Here is a 26,627-nt window from a genome sequence, read left to right as displayed (position 1 = left end):
TTAGAAGTGTTTTGTTTATAGTATTGTACAGCAAGGTTTTTAAGAGTATGTACTTAACTTTAAAATTAATGTTACTAGCCTGCCTGTTTTTTGTTTTTGTTGTGTACGTAAGCTGCTAAACACTTGAAGTTTCCCTCGGGATTAATAAAGTATCTATCTATTTATTTATCTGCACACACATTTTTGGAAAATAGAACAATAGTCATGTATACAATATACATTTTGACCACATTTATTCATATACAGTTTATTTAGTTTACCTTTCTTTCAGTGTTTTTGTCTTTTATAACCTGAGCGCCGATTTCAAAGGCATTTTTTCATTACAAACTTGCTTAAACTACACCATTTATAAGATCCAGAAACTGTAAAACTGAGAGACTCACTGGATTCTTTTCTCTTTTTCTCCAACTGTCCAAGGATCCTTGAACATCTCATGTGGAAACGATTGAAATGGTTCATGTAAAATCTGTTTTATTTGGAAAGCTGCAGGGAGCTAATGCTAACTGAATTTCCCCAAATCTCCACAACGAAGGTAAACAGCGCAAATGTGGCATTACCACAACAGGTACATTAATGGAAAATACATCATGTTAAAATAACCCACAACTCTCTTTTAATTACTTGCTCTATAATGTTGCTTATTACTGAATTTTGCACCTCTGTAAAAGGTTGTTAATTAAATAAGTGCATTTTAATTAATCTTTTTCCTTTCTCCTGAATGTTTGTTTTTCTGTTTGCCTGCACAACTGTCATCTACCCAGTGGGAGAAATTAATCTCTGCTGCGGTAAACTCGGGCCTCACCTCACAGTGTGTGCTGGGATCTCGGCCTCCCTGGGTGTGCTCGGGTCGGTAGTACCAGAAAAGGCTCATCATCAGCTCTCCTGCAGCAGCACACAGACACTCGGGTAAACAACACTGACCATATGTCCAGTCAACCATCCGTCCATGCACACAAAGCACTCCATCTCCTCCTCATCTCCTTCACCTGTTTTGGGGTCCTCCCACAGCGCTGATATCTTGGCAACATATGGGAGGGATTTCTTCCTGGGGCCTGATCGTAGCAGCACGGTGTCTCTGACTCGAATCACTTCGCCGTCCCTCTCCACGCCTTCGTAACATTGCCGCAGGGCCGTCTCATCCTCTCCCTGAGAAGCAAACACAATGAGGACAGATGTAATTCTCATTATAAAGACAAAAAGGAATCTGTCACGCAAAGCTGCACGGTCAGAACACAATTATCTTTTCCCTCAAGAGATGATTTTTTTTTTTTTAGTCCTTGTGTGAGGCGGTAGTGCGGATGCTAAGGTTTCTACTATACAATGAGGTAGGACAGCACAGGAGAAAATTTATTAACTAATTCTGAGCTATTGCCAGGTCCTATAATAATCTAAGTACATTTTATTTTGAAAAGCCAGCATATTTCACAAACCCTGGTACCTTTGAGGTTTTACTTTGAAAGTGCATCAGTCAGCCAATCAGCTGTGAGTCTCTGGTTGCTTGCAGTGAGCAGAGCAGGCGGACTAAATGGTCACAACTCAAAAATTATAAGTGGTATTTTTGAAATCCTTTCATTGCAGATATGTTTTGACAGATAACGTACCGCTATGAAGACCTCCCTCTCGGTGGAGATCCCAACAGGCCTCCAGCCGTTGGTGGCTCGTCTTCGACTGACTTTCTTCTGTTTGGTGCTGCTCAGACTCGGTACCGGCGACGGCTGTTTGGCCGTGAGTCTTGTGCGGCCCATGGACAGAGAGCCGTTGGAGGGTTTGGTGCTCTGTGGGCATTCCTTGGCTAGTTTTAACCGGGCCTGGGGCTGGTCTCGGCCAGACAGGGGGGTCAGCAGGTGGGGTTTGGTCTGAGTGGACGTGGGCACACTGGACAGAGGGCAGCTGGAGATGGGCATGGAGGGAGGAACCAGGAGAGACGGGCTGTGTTCACCCTGAGGGGAGGAGTAACCCTCTGCAAGGGGAAAAGGGAACTTTCAGTGAAACAAAATAACACAATGTTCCTCTTATAGATGAACTCACCAGTGATACAAAGTCTTTTCCCTGCACATGCTGCTGTTTAGCAAAGGTTATATTGACTTTAAATAATAAAACTGCATGGTTCCCTCGTAAATCTGCTTAAAAACTTCTTTTATCTTTTTCATCAGTCCAACTATATATATAAAACACATTTGTTACAGAAAACATTACAACAGTACTGCAGCTCCTTATCAAGATAAAGTCGAGCCCTGAAGCTACAAACATTTTCAAAGGCAACAAAAACAAGAAAAAACATTGATGGTCACACTTGTTGGGCCGAACAACTCCACTGAGGCAAACAGTTTAATCCCCTGATCCTCCAAAACAAGCTGCTAAGTATAAAAGGCTATTTTTGTGAATAAAAAAAATCTGCAAAATCACAACATTTATTATAGCCAGAAACTCTAAAAACATAATTACTAGTCAGACTTTACAGTTTCCAACAGTCTCTCAACACATCCTTAGTGGCATACCGTTTCATCAGGAAAAACAGTCAAAAATAAAGTTCAATTTTCTTGAAATTCAGAAATAATGGTCAGATTTTCCACTTTCCAACAGCCTCTGAATGCATCACCAGTGGCATGCAGTTTCATCAGGAAAAAAATGTCAAAAATGAGATTAAAACTTTAAATTCTGAGCTCTAAAATCCACTAGGCATGTTGAAAAGCAGGTTTTCTTTACAAACTCACCAGAATGACGCCATTAATCAGAGCCAAAAAATCAGAAACTAAGAGCATCATCATATTTTCCACCTATCTGACAGCCCTTAAACATATCGTGAGTGACGCGTGGTTCCATTTGGGAAAAAAAAAGGTTGAAGCTTAAAATCATATTTCAGCTAAATTACTTTATTCTACGCATCTCAATTTTAAAATTTAACAAAAATGAACGGTTTAAATCAGATCCTGCACAAAATTAAAAAAACTCAACATTCCTCATCACAAGCAGGAAGTTATGATTGACTCAAGATTCAGCTGCGACCAACAATGACGTAACAAAAATTCATTCAGTGTTCGGCTGAACTGCAGGCAGTGTTTTCACCGAGCAAGAAGGAGACAACAAGAGAGACTCAGACAAAAATAAGACATACAGTGGTGGAAAAAAAGTTTTTGGACACCTTTAAAATTTGACCCAAGCTCAAATATTACCATGAAACATTTGTAGAAAAATCTTTTTTGTGTTTCAAAAGGTGTGGCTGCATTAGACAGACACACACAAATGGAAATTAGATTTTTTGGTTTATTGTTTAAAATAAAAACTAACAAAACTAAATTCAGTTTCAATGTGTCAGTTCTCAACATTGTCAATCAAAGTCAATTGTTTCGCTAATTTACTGCACACAGCAAAGAAGCAGTCAAAAAATGCTTGGGGTTCAAAGGGTTAATAACAATGGCCTCTTTAGTTTAGTAGACAGGATGAAGCTTTTGTTCATAACAGCGTTTCCTTGTTTCACTCACCTGTTTTGATGCTTTGTGTGCATCCAGTGCATCCTGTGCTGAAAGAACACCCCCTGCTGGTGACGGGAGGCATCGCTCTGTAGGTGTAGCCGCCGATCCCGCAGGCTTCACCGTAGCAGGGTGAAGTCACAGAGTTGCAGTAGGCAGGGTGGGCCAACCCCGACGGGTGGGGAACCTGCTGGCCCAGCAGCTTGGAGCCGCTCATTCGATTAGGACACAAACCGGACGGGGCAAAGTTCAGAGGTCGCGAGGTCAACGAGGCCGAAGTGGTTCCAGTGTGTGTCGGGTGGGCGATGTGGACGTAGTAGCTGGAGAAGCAGTGGTCGGCGGTGCAGAGGCAGGGGTGAGGGCTGAGGGTGAGGGCGGTGTGGGGGTGGGAGTGTGTCAGCGATGGCGAGGTTACGAGGCACTCGCGCTTCACGGGGGTCATAGCCGAGTTGAGCGGCTGATCGTCGGACTCTCCGTAGGGCTGCTGGCCGAGGAAGAAGGCCAGGCGGTGGCAGTACTCCACCGAACCCTCCGGGGGGCAGCAGTAGTAAGAGCTCAGTTCAGTCTCCAGCTGCTCCTCCTTCACTTGTTTCAGTGGATACGCCAGCATGCTGCGGGACTGGTAGCCGGGTTTGGTGAGTCGGTGGGTGCAGCCAGTCTCCCACTCCACCTTCGGCTCAAAGTCTGCCTTCTTCTTGCAGGTAGAGCAGCCGCTGTGAGGTGGAGGAACTTCCTTCCCCTTCTGCTTCTGTAAACGTCCCTTGTGTTGGAGTTTGACCTTTGAAAGCTGCTTCGGGGTCGAGTCTGATGTGACGGTAGCGCTGGGAGCAGCTTTTACTCTCTGTTTACTGGTAGCAGAGGAGCTGGTTAGCTTCAGCAGGGCGGCGGCGTTGAGTCCAGCCAGTCGTCTGGGTGCCGGAGCGTCCAGGCTCTCCTGACTCATCCCCTCTTCCCCCCGGTTCACTTTGGTCTTCTTCACTGGCTTAGAGCTTTGGCACAGTTCAAGTTCATGAGAAACTTTACTGACGTTTCCTCGTGAAGCCTTCAGACCTGCAGAGACGGCACCTCTGACTGGATCTGTGTCCAGAGAAGACCCTCCGTTTGTGGGTTCCTCATGTCTCCTGGCCTGTTTTGCAGACGGCTGGGGGTCAGTGGATCTATCCAGCAGCAGACTGTTCACTGCTTCAGCATTTAGAGAAGCCAGTCTACGTTTACGAGGCTGGAGGAGTCCCAACCCAGCACACTCACTGTATCCTGGGCTGCTTGGTTTTAATTTCGTTTTTGGTGATGACTTTGCCTCTTTTCTTTCACTGTTTTTCCCTTTCTTGGATTTGGACTTGAGAGTTAAGTGTTTGTGAGCGTCCTTTCCTTCCTTTACTTTGGAGATCTCCTTATCTCGAATGCTCTCCTCCAGTCGGGTGAGGAGAACGTGGCAGCTGAGTCCTTCTCCATCTGAAGTCGCCGCTCGACCTCGCAGAGGATACAACTTCCTGTCCCGTTTCTTGAACTGCCTCCGGTCCAGCTTCCTGTTCTGATCTGATCTTTCTGCTGCTCGTCCCTTCTTGCTGTTCATCCTCTTGTCTTTCCGCTGTTTGACGATGTCACTTATCTTCTTTGTCCTGCCAAATCGTAGCGTGCGCTCAGGCCAGGTGCCGCCCATCGCGCCACCATGTGGCCAAAGATGGCCACCGTCCCACCACTCGGCACTGCTGTGGCTCTGCCGGAGGGAAGTTTTCTGCCTGGCGTGAGTCATCACATGCTTCCCCACAGAGCCTGGAAGGAAAAGATAGGCAAGAGGTCAAAACTCAAGTTTGTCCTGTTTTTGAAGAATACAGAGTTTCTTCTTTTTTCCTATTGTGTGTTTTATAGCTGATTTTATGCATGTTAAAGATCTGCACCACAAAGATTTAGGTTCACCAAAAAAAGTTCTTTACTTTCATTGAAAACTCTGCTCCTGAAAAGTCCAGGCTTTTCTTCTGTTACTCATCTACATCACCATGCAACATATTTGCATCACACCAGCCTTCCAGTATAAATTCAGTCCCTCAAGCTGTAACACTTTAAAAGTTCAGGCAACAAAAACAACATGAAACAACACTGCTGGGCCTCACAACTGGACTGAGGAACACAATGTAATCCTCCGAATCACAAAACCAGCCGGCAGGTTTGAAAAGCTTGTCTTCTTTAAAGAACTATTTTCTTTACACCAAGAAAATCTAAAAATAGGATTGATACTGATGCTTCACTATTAAAGAAAGAAAACAAGAGGAGCAGAGATACACCAGCCTGATACGGCAGCTTTTATAATCCTGTGATTTTTTCCCCCCTTGATGCCAAATATTTCTACAATCGTTGGCAATTTAAGTGTTATTTAGGGCTGGACCTGAAAATCTGAATATCGGTTGTTACACCGGTATCCGAATATTAATTTTGAGATCAGAATATTCGGATATAACTGCATTTTGCTGCTATGAACCTCTACTGAAGGAGGATTTTTCAAACAAGACTTTTACTTGTAATAGAGTACTTTTTACTTTGCTGTAGTGGTACTTTAACTAAAGTATCTGATCTGAATACTGCTTTCATCACTGTGTAACTGTATGAAGTTTTCCCATTTCAATTACTAGGTTTTCACTTCTATTTTGCCGTATTTCATTATCCAACATGGGCTCTAAATGCAGTTACAAAGCTTTATCCACACTGGTAATCAAAATGATTAAATACTTGATACATAAATGTACACATATTGTCAAACTGGACAAATGTAGCTATATAAAAGAAAAGACACCTGTGGCAGGGCTGGAAGTTGTAGCGTTTAGGTCTGCATCACATCAACCAAAAAATCTAATTTATATACATACAAGTCAAAGATTAAATTCAACTCAAAGTGCTGAATGTGAAAGAAGATAAAAAGTTTACCGATAACTAAAGAACAAAGATAAAATAAGGAATAAGACACGACAGTAACCGCTGCCAAGTGGCTCCTCTATCATTTCCAAAGCGTTCTGTTGTCATGACTTAAAACCACACAAAGCAAGAAGGGCTTTAGTGTAGCGTAACACAAAGAAACTGAAAAAGAAAAAAAAAAAGCCGCCAAGACGCAAGAACAACAAAGATATCGACTTTCTTACATAAGCCTTGAGCTAAGATTTAAACACAACATCTGATTCAATGCATCAAGAAAGTTAATGATGGAGAAATTCAGCCCAACGCTTTAGTGATGTGACTTTAATTCATTTCATCACACGGCGAGGCTCCGGCTATTGTGTTTGGGATCCTCTCATTATGACGGTTTGTGTGCTGTGTTGCGTTGCGCTCTGTCATTCATTCGCCGCTGCCTTATCACCTCGTGAGCACACAGCATGCAAGTAACAGCTTGTTAAGGCCAATTGTTCAGCCTGAAAGGGAGATGTCAGAAATCTTCACAGCGAGCTCGACGGAGGGGAATAAGACAAACAAACAGTGAATGGATATTTAAACTTAAAGATGTTTTGAATCACTTAAATGCTTCACATTTTTGGTCCAAATCTCCACATTAGAGAGAGGATCTTTACGTGCACTGTATGATATGACTCCTGGAGCTCACTGTGAAATCATTCAGCAATTAAAGTCAATTAGCAGCAAACAGCCAGCTGGAGAGTATTTGTGAAAACGCTCCCTAAGCTCATTGTGAAACTGCAACATCAACAACAACCACAGAGTGACTCACAGACTGTATATGTTCATGTACAGTGATCAGGGAAACAGTGAAGCAGCGACCTCAAGGATTTCTACACCGAAGCTCATAAAACTTTATTGTCTAATTGCCTAATGAGCTGTTTTCATAAGGAGGAAAGTGTTGCTCCAGGATTAATCCATTATTTTTGGCAGTAGGAGGAGCACACCACCTGTGAACACCCATGTGATTTCTCAACTTCAGCTGGTCCAAACTAATGGAGGCTTCAGGATCTGACTTATTTCATGAATGTTGACTCAGAGCCGGCTCCAAACTAACGTCAGAGAAGTGCTCAGTGTCCCATATTCTGCTTTTTAGGTTCCTCTTTTTCTGTTAGTAGGTGCTACATAGCTGTTTGTAGCATGTATCTGCAAATAGAAAACACTGCTTCTTATCTGCCTGAAGCTAAGTATTTGAAGTCCGAGCTTTTCTTCCGTTACTTATCTACATCACCAGGTACACGGCTCCAGACTACAACCGAAAATTGAGTGAGTTTAAGTTGAAGTATCACATAGTCGCATCTGTGCAAGCGTACATTATTTTGTCTAAATTAGCTGTTTGGTGTATAAAATGTCAGAAAATGGTGAAAAATGATGATCACTGTGTCCCAAAAGCCAACGATACAAGACAAATATTTGGTTTTGTTCACAACCGTATCCCAGCACAATTCAAAAATCATATCAGAAATATGGAAATGTGCAGAATATGGACTCTGTAGACCAAAAAGTCACATGCAAACTTTGCAAAACAGCACTTTCTGTGTCATAGTTAGGGCAAACTGTGCCGGAATCACCAGTTAATATGGTTCTATTTTCAGAAGTCATTTGAATCCCTGCAGATTCTGAAAAATAACCAGGGTCAAACTATTTAATATGTTGCAAATACTAACTTTGTGTGTGTGTTTACAACTTATTTAGGCTAGTAAGGCTGCATGTAGAGTGAGCTCCATGAATTGTGTCTGATTTTGTCCATCCAGACATAAAGAATGAGTTGGTTGAAGCTACAGTTTCAGTCGGAGCATCATTTTCTTGCCAGTGAAACGCTTTAAACTGTACAAACTGATTCGGTGCCACAAAAGAAAACACGGCAGATAAAATTAGAAAACGCTCCATCATTCAACTTTCCTTTTGTAAATCAAATGAAGCTTTTTCCAGCTCGTGACAGCTTCTTGTCTTACACCATTACTTTCCATAATTAGCCATAATGAGATAATGAAATCCTCCCCCTAAAAGACGACTGACGTGCACATTTACAGCTTGTTCTCTCTGGATTTGAGATTTAAACAATCCTCTCACTGAGCTTCAGATGTTATCAGTTTATCACGAGAAACATAAAAGCTCTCCCAGTGAGCTTTTTAATGTTTTCCAGTTTCTTCTGTGTGAAACTGAAGAGGCCTCAGTGTCCGTTTGGACTCATTTTGACGTGAGGATCCTGATAGTCAGTGCAGGTTTTCTCTGCAGACTTTAACCAAACTGACTCAGTAAGATTTTTCAAACATGTTGGATTCTGTCTGACTGGGCTCGTGCAGCAGGAAGGCAGTCCAAGTGTGCAGCGTGTGAGCGATTCTGGCAATAACCGAAATAATTTTAGCTGCAGGGTTAACGAGAATCAAAGCTCTAAACCACAACGGCGCTTCAAATGAAATTACAGCAACAGCTTTAATGACGCTAAACAGAAATAATAATGCAGCGATTATTTGTGAACAATAGGAACACGTTAATGAATGAAAAACTCTGTGATCCCTCTTTGTTTGTGTGTTTTTGCAATATTAGAACAAACTCTAGATCCAATTAGTTCAGTGGCAGCTGGCTGAAACTGAAATTCAACACCTGAAACCGAAAACTCGGAGCTGCTTTTGCTCCATTTTCAAGAAAAACTACTTGGATTTTGTCACAGATTAGCTCTAAACTACCTCGATAATCAAACTCCACATTTATGTGTTGACTTTAAGTCCTTCTGACTGTGTTTTTAAAGCCACAAGGACAATTTTCCAGCAGTAAAAGGTGGAGGAACACAGGGAGGAATAACCTGTGAGATATTATCTGCAGCGTTCCGGCCAAACGGCAATTTGTGTTCTTTAAACACAGTCAGGCCTGGTGATCCTCAGGAAGCAATTTCACATTTATGGGAAGATCAATGACCCCGCGCTCTGTCTCTAATTGGTTAGAAAACAGATCATCAGTTCCTCTCACAGCGATTAAACGCACCAGGATACGTTTTTTTACGATGAGACTCGCATGATTTTTATTTCTTTTTTCAGGGCTCTTGAGACGCTGTGCAGGAAAAAAAAAACAGCAACTTAGATGGATTTAAATGATGATTCAACAGCATCCACTAAGAGCAGGACACACAAACAGGCAGGAAATACAACAGATTAAACTACAAATGCCAGAAATATCACAGCAAGTTCCAAACAGAAGAAAATCCCACTTCATTTTAAGTATAGTACATTAACTACGACGACAACAAGCCACTAGTTCAGCTTAACAGCCTCGTGGAACACAAAGTTTGGGTCAGATTTCCAAAAAGATGAGACATTGAGATTAAAAGTAGAGAAAAAATAGCCAATCTGATCCCAGAAAGCACACATTCTCTTGTCAAACAATCAATATATGGTTCATAAAACACTATAATAGATTGTGTTTATTGGTGACTACATCCAGAAATGCCGTATAAATAAGTAAATTTGCACTATAAGAGTCCTGTATTATATTCTTATAGGACTTTTTCAATGCGTTTTATTAGGTTTCTTCATCTACAGCAGTAACTTTCACACACATTCGCACATATATTTAAATCTTTATCTACCTCGTGTCAGCTCAGTGTGAGTTATGAGTGTTTTGTGACACATAACACTGCAGTTTCCCTTCAGGGATCAATAAAGTCTCTTTCTATAATAGTAAAGATTATAATACGCTCTATATTTAGAGCACTTTTCAAAGTGGAGGCTACAAGGAGCTTCTGAAGGCAGCAAAAAGTCATACAGAAGCACAACCTGTTGTATGAAACTAACAGTGTAAAAGAGGTGAGAACATTTTTAACAAAATAAAAGACAGTTCAGAGGAAATAAAAAGTCACGGAACCGATCTTAAAGTGGCGCATTCAGTACAAAAAAGGCAGAGATAGAAAGAGGAGAGAGGCCATGAAGGGCTTTAAAAGTGGTGAATAATATCTTAAAATGCTAAAACTTACTGGGAGCCGACTTCTAAACTATCTAGAGCTGACAGATTTTTTGTTAATACAGGTAAAAAAAAGTTACAGTAATCCAAGTGAGAGGAATTAAAGGTGTTTAAAATGTTCCCAGCGTCTTAAAAAGTTAAAATGCGCCGTGTTTTTGAAGTATTTTGAAATAATTAAAGCATGATTGCACTTTTATTCATCTATGAATAAAAAACTACATCAAAGGAAACAGTTGGAGATAAACACATGTAAACTACACATTTACATGTTTGCATTACAACTGCACCTTATATGTAATGTTTGCACCACTTTAAGACATACTTTTACATAAGTTCAGTAAAAGTTTCTGTTTTTATTGCTCTTAATACACCAAATAAGCTCTCTAGAAAAGAACACACTGTTTTAACACAGTTTTCACAGATACACTTTCACATACTACTTTTCTACAAGACATTTACATTTTAAATTTGCAAGTGTTGTCCATTTTGTGACAGGATCACTGCTTAATTCTGTTGTACACTGTGTAATGACAATAAAGTCCATAAATCCTCCTCTATAATGGGATATATATGTTTGACCATTTCTGAGGTTTACATTTATTTTTAGTTGTGGAAACATCCAGGAAGAGTTTCTGATGCTCCAGATTTTTTTTTTAAAGAAGAAACTTGAGTAAGGCTTGCAGTCTGATAAATAAAGTGATTGACAGTGTTTGTGTAATTCCCCTCTCTGCCAAAAGGGGGAGACAAAAGCTCCACACTGCAGATTTAAATAAGATGCTAAATGACGTTAGCAACCATGGAGCTTGAAGTCTGATTGAAAGTGAAAGGATGGTAAATCCAACAGAAAACAAGACTAAAACAGCAGAGATTATACAAAATATGTGGAGAATTTAGAGTCCGAGGAAAATGCAGTTTTAATGACATGGTGCAGCAGAACGAATCGATATTGTGCTCATGAGACTGACAGCAATTAGGACTGAATGATTTGGGGATGAAATCTAAAAGGGATTTTTCTGACAGATGTTGCGATTTGATTTGCTTCAGTTCAATTTAAACACATGATGAAGCATTGAAATGTGAGATAACATCTAAAGTGTGACTGTCACACGAGGAGGACGCATGGATTTGTGGTTGTCGAACATCGATCTTTGACTGCAACCTTTGAGATCCGAAGCTAATTAATTGTTTAACAGGGTAGATTCTCAGTCATCCAGGTCATGACAATCCAGGAAGCTTTAGTAGAAAACATCATTCTGGAGGCGAAACACCTTCAAGACATGTCTAGTTGCTTTTTATACTGAAGCTCCAAAGATTAATAGTCTAAATCTAACTAAAATGACTGAAAATCTTCCCTTTCCAGGTATTAAAAAGCCTCAAAAATCATACTTTTGAGCCTCACAAACTCCATCCTGTTTAGCTAAATGCTGCCAGACAGAAAGTCAGAAGAGCAGAAGGTTTAATTAAAGATGTTTACAATAGAAACACAGACCGAAATCAGTAAGAGCTGTAAATTAATAACTCATATTTCTAGCCTGAATATTTATTAGCTTTTGTTAGCAAGCAGCAATACGACAAACCAGATAATACAGCTCTACTGCACAATGTAACGGAGCTGACAAACGTTATAAAAGCTACATAAAGGAGTCAAAATAGAGTAAAACCGATTCAGTTTATACACTATTTTACATAAAAGAATAACTAATTCTCTTCCTAGTAGCTTGAACCTTTCTGCCACATTAGGCTTCAGCAGACACCAGATGTGTGAACTGAGCCTCAGTTTTAACACCGGAAGGAGCTGATGAACTTCAGCGACACATTTTTTCACCTGAATGAACAACGAGAAAAGTTGTAACCACCTTAATGTGAAGACAAATTAAAATACACCTTCCCTGTTTGAGACTTCACTCTCCAATCTTTCTGGTTTAGGCTCTAGTTTGTTGCTTTTTCCTCATGGAAACCAAATATTTTCCCTTTGTCCAGCATCTAAACATCCTCCTAATGTTAAATCTGAGAAAACGCTCTTTGGTTTAACTGCTCGCAGCACCTGGAGTATTTCTACCTTATTTGAGAGTCATTTTAGCCTTTTTCTTCTTTAACTCATATTTTTTTTACCATTTTGCATAACAAATCTACAAGAGAAACCTGTGTGGTATAACCGGTTTTACTCCGATTTAAAGCTTCTGATGAGTTTTTCTACCTAATTTGAAAAGACACAGTTTGTTTACATAGAGGACCAAAACTGTGTAAAAAGACAAAACCCCACTGCAACAGAAATCAGTTGTATGGAAATATTTCAGCTACAGAAAGGACAATGTTGATCAAAAACAGCTTTTCTGTCTGCGGAGTTTTGCAGTTTTTGCCGCCACCTGAGGAAACACAACTAATTTGTTTCATTTAAATCAGCACCACAAGCTCAAAGTCTGATCAGAACAAAAACCAAAGTCTTTACTGGTGTTGCTTTTTTTTTAAACTATATTCTAAACAGATTCTCTCCTGTCCAGGATTACCACAATCATTCCAGAAATATTCATTCTTTCCTAATAGAGTTATTCAAGTCATCTGGTGAAAACTGATGCTTTTTTTTCATATTGCAGAAAAACTAAATATGTCAGCGTCAGTTATTTCACAGTTTGGTGCTCCACTACATTTATCTGACAGCTGTAGTTACTTTACAGCAGATTAAGAACATAAAAACCCATCAGGATATAATGACTGATAGAAAATACAATTAACTGCTGCACAGTAAATTAAGGCCCTGACAAGAAATAAAACAAGTTAAATCAGCTCTATGTCAGTCAGTTATAATATTTAAATACTGACTGCAAGTTAATGCATCAGAAATAATAATCCAACATATAGTCTAACAGAAGTTTGCTGTTGTGTAATGAACTTTTTTATACATAAAGCACATCTGGCTAATAATCCCTAGGCATGCATACTTAGAAAAGGTTTGAAAACAATGAAGTGAAACACTATTAAAAAGGAAATATGGTCAAGGGCTGTATCTAAACCACAGGAGCTGCATTTTTTTTTGATAAAAGTTAAAAAACATCACAACATATCATCATTGTGCTCTTTACAGAGATGCTCCAAACTACAAATCATCACATTCTACACATCATCATAGAAGGAAACATGCAGAAAAAGTTTAATTCCCACTAAAATAATGACTTATCTGTCAGAATAATTACATAAATACCCCATTATAGCATGAACACAATGATGAATAAAACACTGAATGGCTACACAGTAAATGAAGCCACCTGACAGCAAACAAAGCGAGTAAAATCAGCTCCACCTCAGTCAGCTACAGTATTTAAATGCTGCTTAAATGTCACTTTACGCTAATATGAATCCATTACAAGTCTTCTGGTGTGTAGTGAATACAGTGATCATTGATTGCTGCATTGATTAAACCCCTACAAATATATTTATTTTGAAATTTTCTTCCGTTAAAATGTTCTTTTCCTCCTTTAGAATGTCTCAGATGTAACTCAGTGGTGCCGGTTCCTCTATAACGTGGTGACAGGCAGCTTCATCGGAGCCAGAGTGGGGATTTTTAAATTAATTTACTTTACCAGGAATTGGTTACGAGCAATAATGTTACCAATAATTGGTATAATGCTGAATATCAGTTCCTGTAATTATCGAGGCAGACAGCTGGTTGATCCATATTTTCTAGCAGTCGCAGATGCTATGAAGGCAAACTAATCCTCTCTACCAGCAGCTGGATTTGACACTTAAACTAGCCTTTATCAAAACATTTTGCAAAAGATTTGCTTAAAAATAACCTTAATGATTTTGACTGTCAATTTCTCTATATATCCACGACATACAGAGGAACCGAAAAGAAGTTTCTCTCACACCTTTGTATTAGCGCCACTCAATTAAACAATACAACATGAAGCAAAAATAGCAAAATATATAAAACCCAATCTGTGAACTGGCAGTAGTGCAATATAGGACAGCTTATTAAGGTGATAATGGTGCAAATATTTTATAATATATGCATAAATCCCCTCCAGTAATTGATTACATCCCTAAAAAACTGCTGGGTCAATATATAATTGTGAGATTTTTTCCTAACATAGTTGACATTTTTGCTGTTTTCAGGCCTAAAATCAACATGGCCGCCTAGAACCAAACACCACATGGCATTTTTACAGAAAGATTCTTCTAAATATTATATATACAACCGAGTAAAATTGTAAACCTGTTGACATGCCATAAATCCACACTTGACTCACACACTACTTTATATTAAATAAGTCAGAAAGCCTTGGAGTCTTCCAGTCTTTTCTTCAGGAGGAAATGACATCATGTGGAGCAGGTCATGTGATCTGGATCGATTATCATTTGGCTAATTAGAAGGTGTTGTGATTTAATTGAGACGGTTATTTAGTTGACATTTTAGTGATATCCAGTCATTTTCTTTATTAATAGGTGATTGTTTCCATAATAAATAATTCTGGAATTTGTACAGACTTGATCATAATGAACATAAAAAACTGTTGATGTTTTTTTTTTTACTTTTAATAAAAATGTCTGCAAGATACACCCCCTGGACTTCAAAAGCTCCTCAAAAGCTTGTTTAAATCTGGAAATACCGATTCAGATTGTGTCTAGAAAACATCAAAATAGTGGAAAATATCTGCTATAATTTCCTACAGTAACGAAGAAGGCCTTTAAATTCCTTCCACAGTCGATCATTAAACACCTAAAAACTCATCTCTGTGTATCTCAGTTACATATTTTGAAGTTTTTACCTTGAAAATAACATTTCCTTGCCTTAAAATGACTCAGATATGGACCTACACTGTTGCTTCTTCTGTTAAGTGTGGATCTATAAACTCCCTGCCTGTCTTGCTGCAGCTCCAGCAGCTCTGCTCCAACACTGTAAAACTACTCTATGTTACACATTAGCAAGTTTTAAGAAGTAATTAAGCTGTACGTGTTTGAAGTAACTACAGTGTAGAAAAACAACATGAGAACACGTTAAGGTAAAAACAGGATCTGCTTCAAATGCATGTTAATGTTTCAGTAACAACAATCCAGGTACGACTTCTGGATGTAAGCGAGTGTTTTAAAGCCGCGGTGCTGTAACAGATGTGTATTATTCTTCCACCACTGCTCACAACCACAAACTGTAAATCTACAGTCTGTTCTCACGGTTTGGGTCCAAAATGAGGCCAGGCTTGGTCTGAAAGCGTCACAAGAGCTTCAGTTTAAAGGGTGACAAACCAAAAAGCAACCAGTGAGCAACATGAGATCCATCTGTCAGAATAAAACTCCACATCACCATGAGCCACTGTTACAACCTAGAAGAGAACAGAGACTCTTTCCTTTTTCTTCCCCCCTTAGAAAAGGTCACAACTAACATCCCATCGGCACTGAAGAATAAAAGTTTGGGAAACACGAGTAAATACTTTGTGTTCTATTGATCTAAGTTTTACTGTAAATCCAGCCCACATCGGTTCCAAATATTAGATAGCAGCCTCCTGATCACTAATAATCAGCACTGGGCCAAACAAACAAAAAAAAAAAAAATACACTGATCTCTAGTTAGTATTATCAGCAAAAGGAACTTGTGAGGCTAAATGAAAATACACCTCCCCTGTTAAAGAATCCACTCTCTTATCTTTCTGGTTTAGTCTCTAGTTTGTCACTTTTTCCTGTGAAAATTGAATATTTCCACCTTTTCCAGCATCTAAACATCGTTTTAATGTTCAATCTGAGAAAACACTATTTGGTTTAACAGCACAACTCTGAAGTATTTCTATTGATTTGAGTGTGATTTTAGCTTCTTTCTCCTTGAACTCATCTGTATTTCTGGATAAGTGTATAGTTTCCTGCAATATGCACATGTATAACAGTCACATCAGGAGGTGTCGCATGAAAAAGTGCCAGAAAAAATATGCTAAAAAAAACACTACAATGCCACAAAAAACTAAAACTGTGAATATAACTGCAAACATACACAGAAGAATTAACTTTTTAGCCAATTTTAATTCAAACTACTATACAAGTATGTGATTTAATGTGGGATTTTTCTTCTAGTTTTGTGCTTTTTTAAATATATATATATATTTTAATTACAGTCAACATGCAACTGAGGGGGTTTGAACCCACAAAAAAAATCCTGAGTTTTATAAAATTTCTGTAATACTTTATGATCTACATTTTAGTGGTCCAACCCACAACCCAATATATGTTACAGTGGAATGTTAAACCATTCTTGAAAACACAAAACTTTGAGCCCATTTTTCTCAAAAACTACAGAAAGTGGGTCAGACCATTCTGCTTCCAGACCCTTCAATTAATCCTTTTTCCTGTCATTTTACAAGATATTGTCTGTAAATGTAAGGAAAGTAAAGCAACAGAAATTATTTACCATTTTACAACCCTTCATACGCTTTTGTTTCTCTTTCAAATTGTAAAACAATACTTTCTGCTATTTTAAATGCAGTAAAATAGAGTGGAATTTTACACTCGAATGTTGAAAAAAAACAAACTAGCATTTATTAAAATGCGTGGGTTTTCTCTGGGTACTCCGGCTTCCTCCCACAGTCCAAAAAACAAGCTGAGGTTAACTGGTGATTCTAAACTGTCCGTAGGTGTGAATGTGAGTGTGACTGACTGTCTCTATGTGTAGTCCTGTGATAGACTGGTGACCTGTCCAGGTGTTCCCTTCTTCACCCTAAATCAGCTGGGATGGACTCCAGCTAACTCCTCTAATGAGGATTAAGCAGTGTGTGTAGATAATGGATGGATGGATGGATATTATCTGTAATTTAACAAAAACAGGGAAAGTCAGCAAAACAGCAAATTGCTTAAAAAAGATATTTTTCATTATTATTGCTTTCATCTATCATTATTTTCCATTTTATTGGATCATTATTAGGAGTTGAACAGCTGTTAAGTATTTGACCTTTACACTCTAAATATATTTTGCTGATAATACTGACACACTTCTACTTCAGTAAGGTCTAAAATGTGGGACTTCTACGTGTATTTTCTGACTTTTCTGCCAGGACTTGGTCTGAAAGTGTCACAAGAGCTTCAGTTTAAAGGGTCACCAACCAGAAGCAGCCAATGAGCGACATGAGAATAAAACTCGGGATAATAAAGCAGGATTACACCTGTAGGAGAACCACGGACTCTGCTTTCTATGTTTCTGCTTCAACTTTGAGCCTCCATCGTAAATAAATCCACCAGCTGGGTTTCGGTAGCAGCACGGCGGCTCCCGGTTTCACATTTTCCAGCCGCTGACAGGCAGGTTGGACACGAGGCTGCTGGAGGTTTTTCACCACAAACATGAGGTCACTGTTCGCGGATCCATCGGCGGAAGGTGTCGATGCGCCGACCGAACCGACGCGCGTAAAAAATGCGTAAAAATATGTGCGGTCGGTCGGATGGGATCCGGTGGAGCCTGACGTCGCTGCCCATCTGAAGTCTGGATCCAGGCGGAGAAAGGGAGGGAGGGAGGGAGGTGCTGCACACACACCGAGCAACCGAGCAGAAATAAAGGGCACTCACCCCTCCTGGTCGCGTTTTTTTTTTGGAGCGGATTCCACATCGGAGCCGCGGCGGCCGCGTCGGATCTCCGGTCACCGAGCGGAAAACACGCGCTGCCGGTCGGTCGGAGCAACTTCAAACATCCAGGGCGAAATATCAAGCAAGGCAAAAAAAAAAAAAAAAAAAAAAAGGTGGGAACTTACCGCCACGCTTCCTCCTGCCACAGCCGGGAACCGTCGAGCAAATCTGCGGGGAAGGAGGGAGGAGGAGGAGGAGGGAGCCGGACTGGTGCGATGGCAGAGCTCCGTGAACTGGGAGAGCTGGGAGGAGTGGAGGAGGGAGGAGGAGGAGGACGGTCGGTGGCGCTGATGTGTGCGCTCTTCCTGGTTGAGGCTTCCACCGATTTGCAGAAACTTAATCTGAACCAATTGCCACACGGAGCAGCCTGGTTTGACACCCGCGTCCTCCAATGACGGACAAACAGCTGTTTACCGCGGAGGGGGACACACGAGGAACTCAGATCATTCAGCAGGATCCAGAACAACTTGGTTTCCTCTCTGCGTTCACACGAACCGGAGCTACGTGACGGAGATGCTGTTAGAGACACACAGCTTCAGCCCAAGCTCCACCACACACAGCCAGAGGCATTTATGTGTCAAAAAGCCACAACAACACTATCCCATGTGCTTAAATGATCCACATTTAACTCAGATCTGCAGGTAATTGGATGTAAATATACCTAAAAGTCACTCTAAGTCCCAAATTAATAAAATAAAGCGCTTTTTAGGGCAGTGACAAGCTTTAAACGGTTAAAATACGCATTTAAACAATAAATAAATATGTAGTTATGACCCAAAATTAGTCACATCAACACTGAATTTAAAAAAATCAAACATATACAGACATTTACATGTTAAAACCACATCTACACTGTCCCCTGTTTAAACTATCCAAATTTAACTCGGTTCTGCAGGTAATAGGACGTAAATGCACCTAAAAGTCACTTCAAGTCCCAAATGAATCATTTAAAAGTGCAGTAACAAGCTTGAAAGGACTAAAATGCACATTTCAACAGGAATAAATATGTAGTTATGCCCCAAAATTAGTCACATCAACACCAAATTTCAGTGTATTAAGAGTATCTACACTGTATCGTGTGTTTAAACGATCTATATTTCACCCAGTTCTGCAGGTAGTAAGATGTAAACGCACCTCAAAGTCACTTTAAGTTCCAAATTCGTAAAATGAAGCAGTTTTTAGGGCTTTATTTGGGTTAAAATCCACATTTAATCAGGAATAAATATGCAGCTGTGCCCCAAAATTAGTCACATCAACAGCAAATTTTAGCGTATTATGAATTTCTCGGGGTTTTTTGAGCTGGAAATGACATAAACAAGCTACAAACAACAGTAAAGCATTGTGGTTATGATGAATTTTTACTACGTTCATTTTGTTCATCGTTATACTAAAAATGCTATGTAATCTGCCAGCCAGAAACCAAACATATACAGAGGCAGTTACATACATTAAAAAGCACATCTACGCCATCCCATGTGTTTAAACGATCCGTATTTAACTCACTTCTGCAGGTAATTAGATTTAAATGCATCTACAACTTGCTCTGAGTCCAATATTTATTAGATCTTAAACAATAATATCGTGTTTCTAAAGTCACCAAGCCCAAAATTGATGAAACATTAATTAAAATTCCTATATGTACACAGTTAGGCCCCAATTTTATTCATATTTATGACTAATGTTGAGGTTTCTTCATCAACTTCTGATTGAAAATAACATAAAGAAGCTATAAAACATTGTGTTAGATATGATAATGATGAATTTTCACTATTTTTATGTTGTTTTTTTAAACTTGGTGTTTAAAAGCTTCACATTTAACACTTTTCGGCAAGTAACAGGATGGAAATGCCCCTAAAAGTCACTATAATATTTATTAAATGTTAATGAATGCAGTTTTTATTTTTATGAGGCAACAAGTTTTAAAGGGTTTAAATTTTATAGATGCAGACAAACCCAAAATTACTCATTTCCATTTCAAATTTAGAATTTTTATTCAACCAATAGGTTTTTTTTCAATGAAAATGAAATAAACAAGTCAGAACACTGTGTGTTACTGATGTTAATGATGAATTTGGAGCTTTTTAATGGCTAAAACTAAAGAGCTTAGTGAGCTCAGCATGAGGCTCCATCAGTGAGAAAAAGCTGTTTTTGAACGACAAAAAAAAAAAATACCCCCAATATTTAGTAATAAAAATATTGGAAAATTATGAAAACGTCTATCAGTGTTTCCAAAAGAAGATGATAAATGTCTAATTTTGCCCTCAACTTACTAAGATATTCAGTTTACCATTACAAAGGAGGAAGGAAAGCAAAAAATATTCACATTTAAGAAACTGCAATCACTCATTCTAGATTTTTTTCCCTTTAAAAATACCTGAAAAACGTATTTAATCTAATTCAATAGCGGAAACTAATCAATTAATTGTTGCAGCTCTTGATTGAAACATGAATAAAAGTGCAAGATTATTATATATATTAATTCTGTGCATGCAAATATGTGTCATTGGATTCACTAAAGCTCTTGTAAAGCAGAGTCTTTGATCTTTTCTCGTAAAAGGTGTTGAAAACCACCTAATTGCATCCGACATGTAAAGAGCATCTGCTGGTGTTTTATCCAGAAGAGTCTGAAGTGGATTTTTTTCATCTTGTGTGATTTAATCATCACAAATCAGAAGCTCACATCAATAAAAGCCACTTTGCTGCTTCAATCCAAACGCTGGACTCATTTTACCCTCCTGTTGTCTTCATTTACGGGCACCAAAAACTATCGTTTTCAAAATCCAAAAATTCAGCAAAAAAATTTCCCAAATTTCTGAAAATTTGCAAAACTTTTAGGAACAAAATTCCAATAATTCCTTAAAAGCTTCCCTTAAAAGTTGTATTTTTAAAAAATCCTCTAAATTTGGCAAGAAAATTCTTGCAAATATTTTCAAAAAATGTAAAAATCTTCCAAAAAAATCCTAAAGAATTCTAAAGTGATTACATATATCAGTAAAACTTCTATTTTCTTTAAGAGCATTCACAAAAAAAATATAGAATATGTTGACATCAGAAGTTTCACTGTGAAAATACATTTTCAAACTTTAAAACGGGCCAATTTGAAGCGCAGGACAACACGAGGGTTAAAGAAAAGTGAGAGAAGCTGAAAGAGCAGAACTCAAGTTCAGTAAAACTCTTGCATCAGTTCAGACTCTCCTGTTGCGATTGTCTGATGATCAATACGTCTCCTTTTTAGGATCCAATCAGTCGTGCTGTTGCATTAAAAACGAGTCACGTGTTGTTTGTCTCGGAAAACAATTTCCATTTTAAACTTCCTCCTGCAGCAGCGTAGATTCGATTTAAGACGTCCTTCGTTTCCAAATCCTGTGAATTAAACTGGTTGATATTGATCAGTTCACTGCAGCCAAACAGGCTGGTCATCAGTTGTCACTGCACACAACCAATAAATGACATTTTCAGTTTAGAGCAGCAGTAAAAAGTTGGTCTCCGCTGTGAGTCTCCTGGATCACATCATTACGATGCAAATTGGTTTGATTTTATTGTTGAATTCTCTCAAACTAAAATGATACTGAACCTCAAACCTGAATGTTTAATCGAGGAAAAGTGGATTTTGTGTTTCTCAGGGGGAAAATAGAGGTGAACGCAATCATTAGACAGCTGAATTTCAGAAACTAGTTTCCCGGCTCGCATGATGATGATGGGTTCCTGATTTAAAATGCAAAATTATCAATTTGTACAGTTACCAGGGGAGGAAAGAGGGAACTTGTCAAACTCAGAACAGCTTTTTTTTTTCTGAGCTGCTGGTGTATGTTTGATAAGAATGGAGAGGAAAAGGCAATTAACAGTAGAAGATAGACCAACCATCATAACACTGAAAAATGGAGGTCGTTCCTACAGAGAAATGGTGAAGAAAGTCAAGGCGTCAGTGAGAACAGTTTTCCTCAAAAGGCACTCAAAAACTCTTTACATGAAGAGGTCTGGAAGACCCAGAGCCACAACAGAAGTCAACAGCTTGGTGATAGGAGCTCACAGGACCACAGCTTAACAGTGGTCGTAGTAAGAAGTTTCAGTTTCAACTTGAAAACTGCCCAAAACAACTTCAATTGTGGCCAAAATAACAAAAAAAATCTGTCAAAACAAGCTCAAGTGGGGCTAAAATGACTAAACTTGTCCAAAATAACTTAGAATTTTTCCAAAAATAATTTCAAATCTGTCAATAGCAAACAAACAAAATAAACAAATAAACTTTTTTTATTGTTAATAAAAATGTATGTAGGACATCTACCTTGACTTCAAAAGTCCTTCAATGATATATTGACCCAGCTGCAGCTGTCATGTGAATGTAGAGGAGTAAAAATACAACAGTAGAAGAACACGGCAGCACACAACAGAAACGGTTTCCTCCACTCGGTAACGGACAACTAACAGGACCAGAAAACAGATTTGTGGAGTCGTGCATCTTCCCAAAAACCAATAATGTGGAATTACAGTGGAACGCCGCAGAAAATAAAATGAAGGCCAACGTATTGTGGAAGATTAGCACCACTGAATGATGGTACACAAAGCTGGAATAAAATTAATGAAACTAAACACAGACTGTTTGGATATCCTAAATATATCGCTAATCCAAAACGCTTCCAGCAGCAAGTATTTCATTGATGATTTAAGCGTCAGACATGTCTGCTGGCAGGAATCCACCACTAACTCACCGCGCAACGCCTTTATGGCTCCGCTATTAGTCCTGCACGGCTATTTAATGACGGGTCTAGGTGTGAGTCATTAAAGCACTTGTATATTAAGTTTTATGACATTTATGAAGCTTTAGTGAGGTGGGTCTGCTGGATCACGCAGAAGGACGAGGCTCCGCTGCAGAAACTCCTGCAGATTAATGATCAACCACAATAAACCAGCATGTCACTGAGCAGATCAGCCTCATGACGGCCTGAAAAATGAGAGCTGGCATCAAACAGAACGCGCTCAAACACATTTATGGTTGTGTGATGAGTGGAAAGAAAAACACCGAGGCCAAAAGGTCACTTGGATAGAAAGAAAAGGCCTAAATGAGCAGCTAGTTGAGCCAATAAGTGATCGACAGTGATGGAAAGAAGCGACTTCATTCTTTTTCTCTGTGATATTTCAACCGAAATAATGTACTTTTTCCTTCTGTGCATTTTTCACAACATTTTAAATGAAAACACACAAGATAAACTTGAAAAATACACAAGACTAGCTTGTTTTTCACTTGTTCCCCTCTTACAAAAATCTGCGTTTCGTTTGGACCTTCTTATCACACATAGTGCTACAACTAACAGTTATTTTTACAGCTGATTAGTCAGTTGATTTTCTCAATAGACTCACTGTTTGATCTTTGAAATGTCACAAAATTGTATCAACACCACACAGATACTCAGTTTACTGTCACAGAAGATTTTGTTTAAAAAATACTCAGTAATGAGTGTGGTGTGGTGCTAAATGTAATAGCTGACAGCTAATTACTCCATTAAGGAACATGGCGGGGTTATGTGGCGATCGGCGTCTGTTTGTCCGTCTGTTTGCAACATTAGTCAAAAATGGACAAACAGATTTGTGTGAAATTTTCAGGAAAGGCCAGAAGTGACACAAGGACCAAGTGACTAGATTTTGGCAGTGATGCAGCTTATAGTCTGGATCCACGGATTTGTTAAAGATTTCTGAATCATTGTGAGATAGTGGCACGGCGGGTTAGGGTTTAATGTATGCTATGTAGTTGTGACAAACATCCAAACAAACCTTAACCATCTCTTGTGTTTTTAAGCTGTAAAATTACATACAAAAGCCTCAAGAAAAACAGAAACTACCAACAAAATGTGCCGGAAAAAAGGTGCTACTTAAAAGACTATTCCATGATTTCACATTATCCAGTTTCTTTCATTTCAGTATCAGTAAGGTCTAAAGAACTTCATCTATTCAGTATTTTACAAGATTTAATCCAAAAAACAAAAATTTGTGTCCAAGAACTGTATCTATGTTAAGCATTGTACAATCCCTGACACTTTTCTTCATCTGTGACCCTGTTAAAGGCATTCCTCTACTTCTGAAGATGCACAAACAATCATCTCATCATTTTATCTGTAAAATGCATGAGCACAAAGCAGAAATCAGGTCGCATGTCATGAAATGGTCGTATTTCACCAGACAGCGACACTACAAAATATAATATTCTTACAAGATGTGTTCCATCACTGCAGATTAAACTCTCCAACTGTTTATAAAGCATTTAAAATTAGGTCAATCTTTACCCTGTACATGTAGAAAAAAATGGGAAAAGTTTTCTCACCTTTCAGATGTTGCTGTAGTAGGCATCTGAAGCATCTTTGTTAAGTTGGAGAAATGATGTAATATTGATGCTCGTCTGTATTTGAATATATACTGTCTGAACAAATAAAGATGTGTGTCATTTTACCTAATTAAGTTACATATATTGGGGGTTAAAATCCTTCCAAAATGGTATAAAATGTTACTTCACCTGCCAATAAACACACATTAAAATAGTTGAAACCAGTTCATCTTTTCATGAATAATCAGCTGAACAACTCCTGTTTCTACTCTAGTAAGTTGTATTTAAAAACTTAAAGAGAGAAAGCTAATTTCAGAAATTCAGTGTAGCTGGTTGGTTTAATTAAAAGTTGTCATGAATTCTAAAAGGCTGATGCAAATTGATGCATTAGTATCGCTTTATTGAGGTCAAATGTTATTTTGGTAAGTATATGCTGTAAGTTTTATTGCTACTTAAGTAAAGGATGTGAACAGTTCTTCCATGACTTGCTTCTAGGAATAAAGTGTTTGAATATTTACGGATTTCACACGCTTTCCTTCTGATCTGTAGGTTTAACTTCTGTCAACATGAGCTGAAGAAAAGGAATGAATTCATGAATCACTTATGAACAAGATCCTCCACCGACACCTCGATCCTCTGAGGATTCGTCTATGATGTGGTAGCAGCATCATCGATGATGAGGTCATCGCTTTAACCAGTAAACTGTGACTCATTCACCTGCACAGAGAAACACTCTGGATTTAAGCTGTCGGTTTTACAGTTGTTCCAAAGTGTCTCGTTAAAGTAAGCAAATCACAAACGGGGGTGGAGCTGAGAGGTAGCCACGGCAACCACAGACTAAAATCTGAGCAATAGTGGAATCCATTAAAGAGCTACACACATGGAACTGGAGTTACATCTAGGAGCTCTGATTTTTCAAGCAAAACCACTCTCTATTAACCGTCGTGTTGTCCTGTGGGTCAAACTGACCCGTTTTAAAGTTTGAAAATGTAGCAAAAAAAATATTTTCACAGTAAAACTTCTGATGTCCACATTTTCAATAATTTTGGGAAATTTTTGAACATTTTTTGAAAAAAAGAAATGCATAAAAAATATTCATTGAGAACATTCACATTTTTGTGAATGTTCTTCAAGAAAATGTTAGAAGTTTTACTGATATATGTAGTCACTTTAGATATTTTTAGGAGTTTTTGGAAGATTTTTGCAATTTTTTTGAAAATATTTACAAGAATTTTCTTTCCAAATTTGGGGGGGTATTTTAGGAAATTTGGGGATTTTTTTTGCTGAATTTTTTTCAGACATGGCAACAATATTTTTTAGTGCCCATATATGGAGACAACAGGAGGGTTAAAGCACATCCAACCAAAAAGACCTGTTTTTGTGGCAAGTCAAACATTTCATGTTACTGTCATTGGAAAGTGTATAGACAGTACAGAAATACGTCTCTTTCTATGTCAAAAAAAGAATCTGTGCAGGCTTTTATGAGTTGAAGTATGTGTTTAGGTTCAGCTGTGGATTTAGCTGAAGCTCTGACTGAAGAGATGAAACTTTACTTTGAAAAACTCTGGAAACAAACTGCAGAACGACTCAGAACCTGCAGCTAGAAGAAAGAAAAGTCTGGAAGGACACGGTGTGACGTCTCAGCTAGGACTAGATCCTCAGCAGAACACGGAAACATAAACATAAGAAGCATGTGTCTACTTATCTTATCCTCCTGACTACCAGGGAAAAAAATACTGTCCGATCACATTTTTTTAATTCCCCAGTCTGTGTAGGGTAATTAGAATACTGAAAACATGTTTTTAACAGAAAAGTTTTTGTTTTGAAGACATCATATGTCCACTACAGTGGATTTGAGAATATCAGACATTTGAAATGGAACCTTAATGGCAATCAGTGAGACCCAGAGAAAATACCAAAAAGTCACATAAGAATGAGTTTAACATCCACATAACTGTTTATCACCACTTTTGTCTTGCTTTGTTGTCCTCGTTTTGCATGATACTTCAAAAGCAATTCCCTTCAACTGTCAAAGAACAAGTGGTTTCCTTGGAGAACAGACCAAATGAAGAAGAGCTTGCTCTCCAATGTCCTTTCCTCTTGTAACTCTAAAGGTGATCTTACCTTGGTAGACCACAAAGTCTAAGACCAGACCAGTTGGTGCGGCCAAGACAAACACCTTCAATCCAGTTGGGTATGGTTTGCCCAGTACGTACTGGTGCATTTGGCAATGACCAGTAAATGCAACCATGTGCTCATCAATACACAATAAACTTCCTCTGCTTCTGCCTTCAAACACTGCATCTTGATCTTCTTCATCAGACATCTCAATATCTGAGTTACCATCAACAACT

At 38.7% G+C, this 26,627-nt stretch overlaps 1 protein-coding gene across 1 annotated transcript in view; it reads right to left on the bottom strand.

The window, feature by feature from the left end:
* Positions 1-26,627, bottom strand: part of LOC110951389 (bromo adjacent homology domain-containing 1 protein) — a 38,498-nt gene that overhangs the window by 8,892 nt on the left and 2,979 nt on the right. The window contains 4 exon segments of the mRNA XM_022194423.2: positions 803-882; positions 987-1,146; positions 1,602-1,960; positions 3,483-5,243. Coding sequence (XP_022050115.2) covers positions 803-882; positions 987-1,146; positions 1,602-1,960; positions 3,483-5,223 — 2,340 coding nt within the window. The 5' untranslated portion in view covers positions 5,224-5,243.

This window comes from Acanthochromis polyacanthus, chromosome 16, assembly GCF_021347895.1.
Source record: "Acanthochromis polyacanthus isolate Apoly-LR-REF ecotype Palm Island chromosome 16, KAUST_Apoly_ChrSc, whole genome shotgun sequence".
Lineage (NCBI taxonomy): Eukaryota > Metazoa > Chordata > Actinopteri > Pomacentridae > Acanthochromis > Acanthochromis polyacanthus.
The sequence above is the reverse complement of the archived record's forward strand: the minus strand, read 5'-3'. Positions and strand labels throughout refer to the sequence as shown.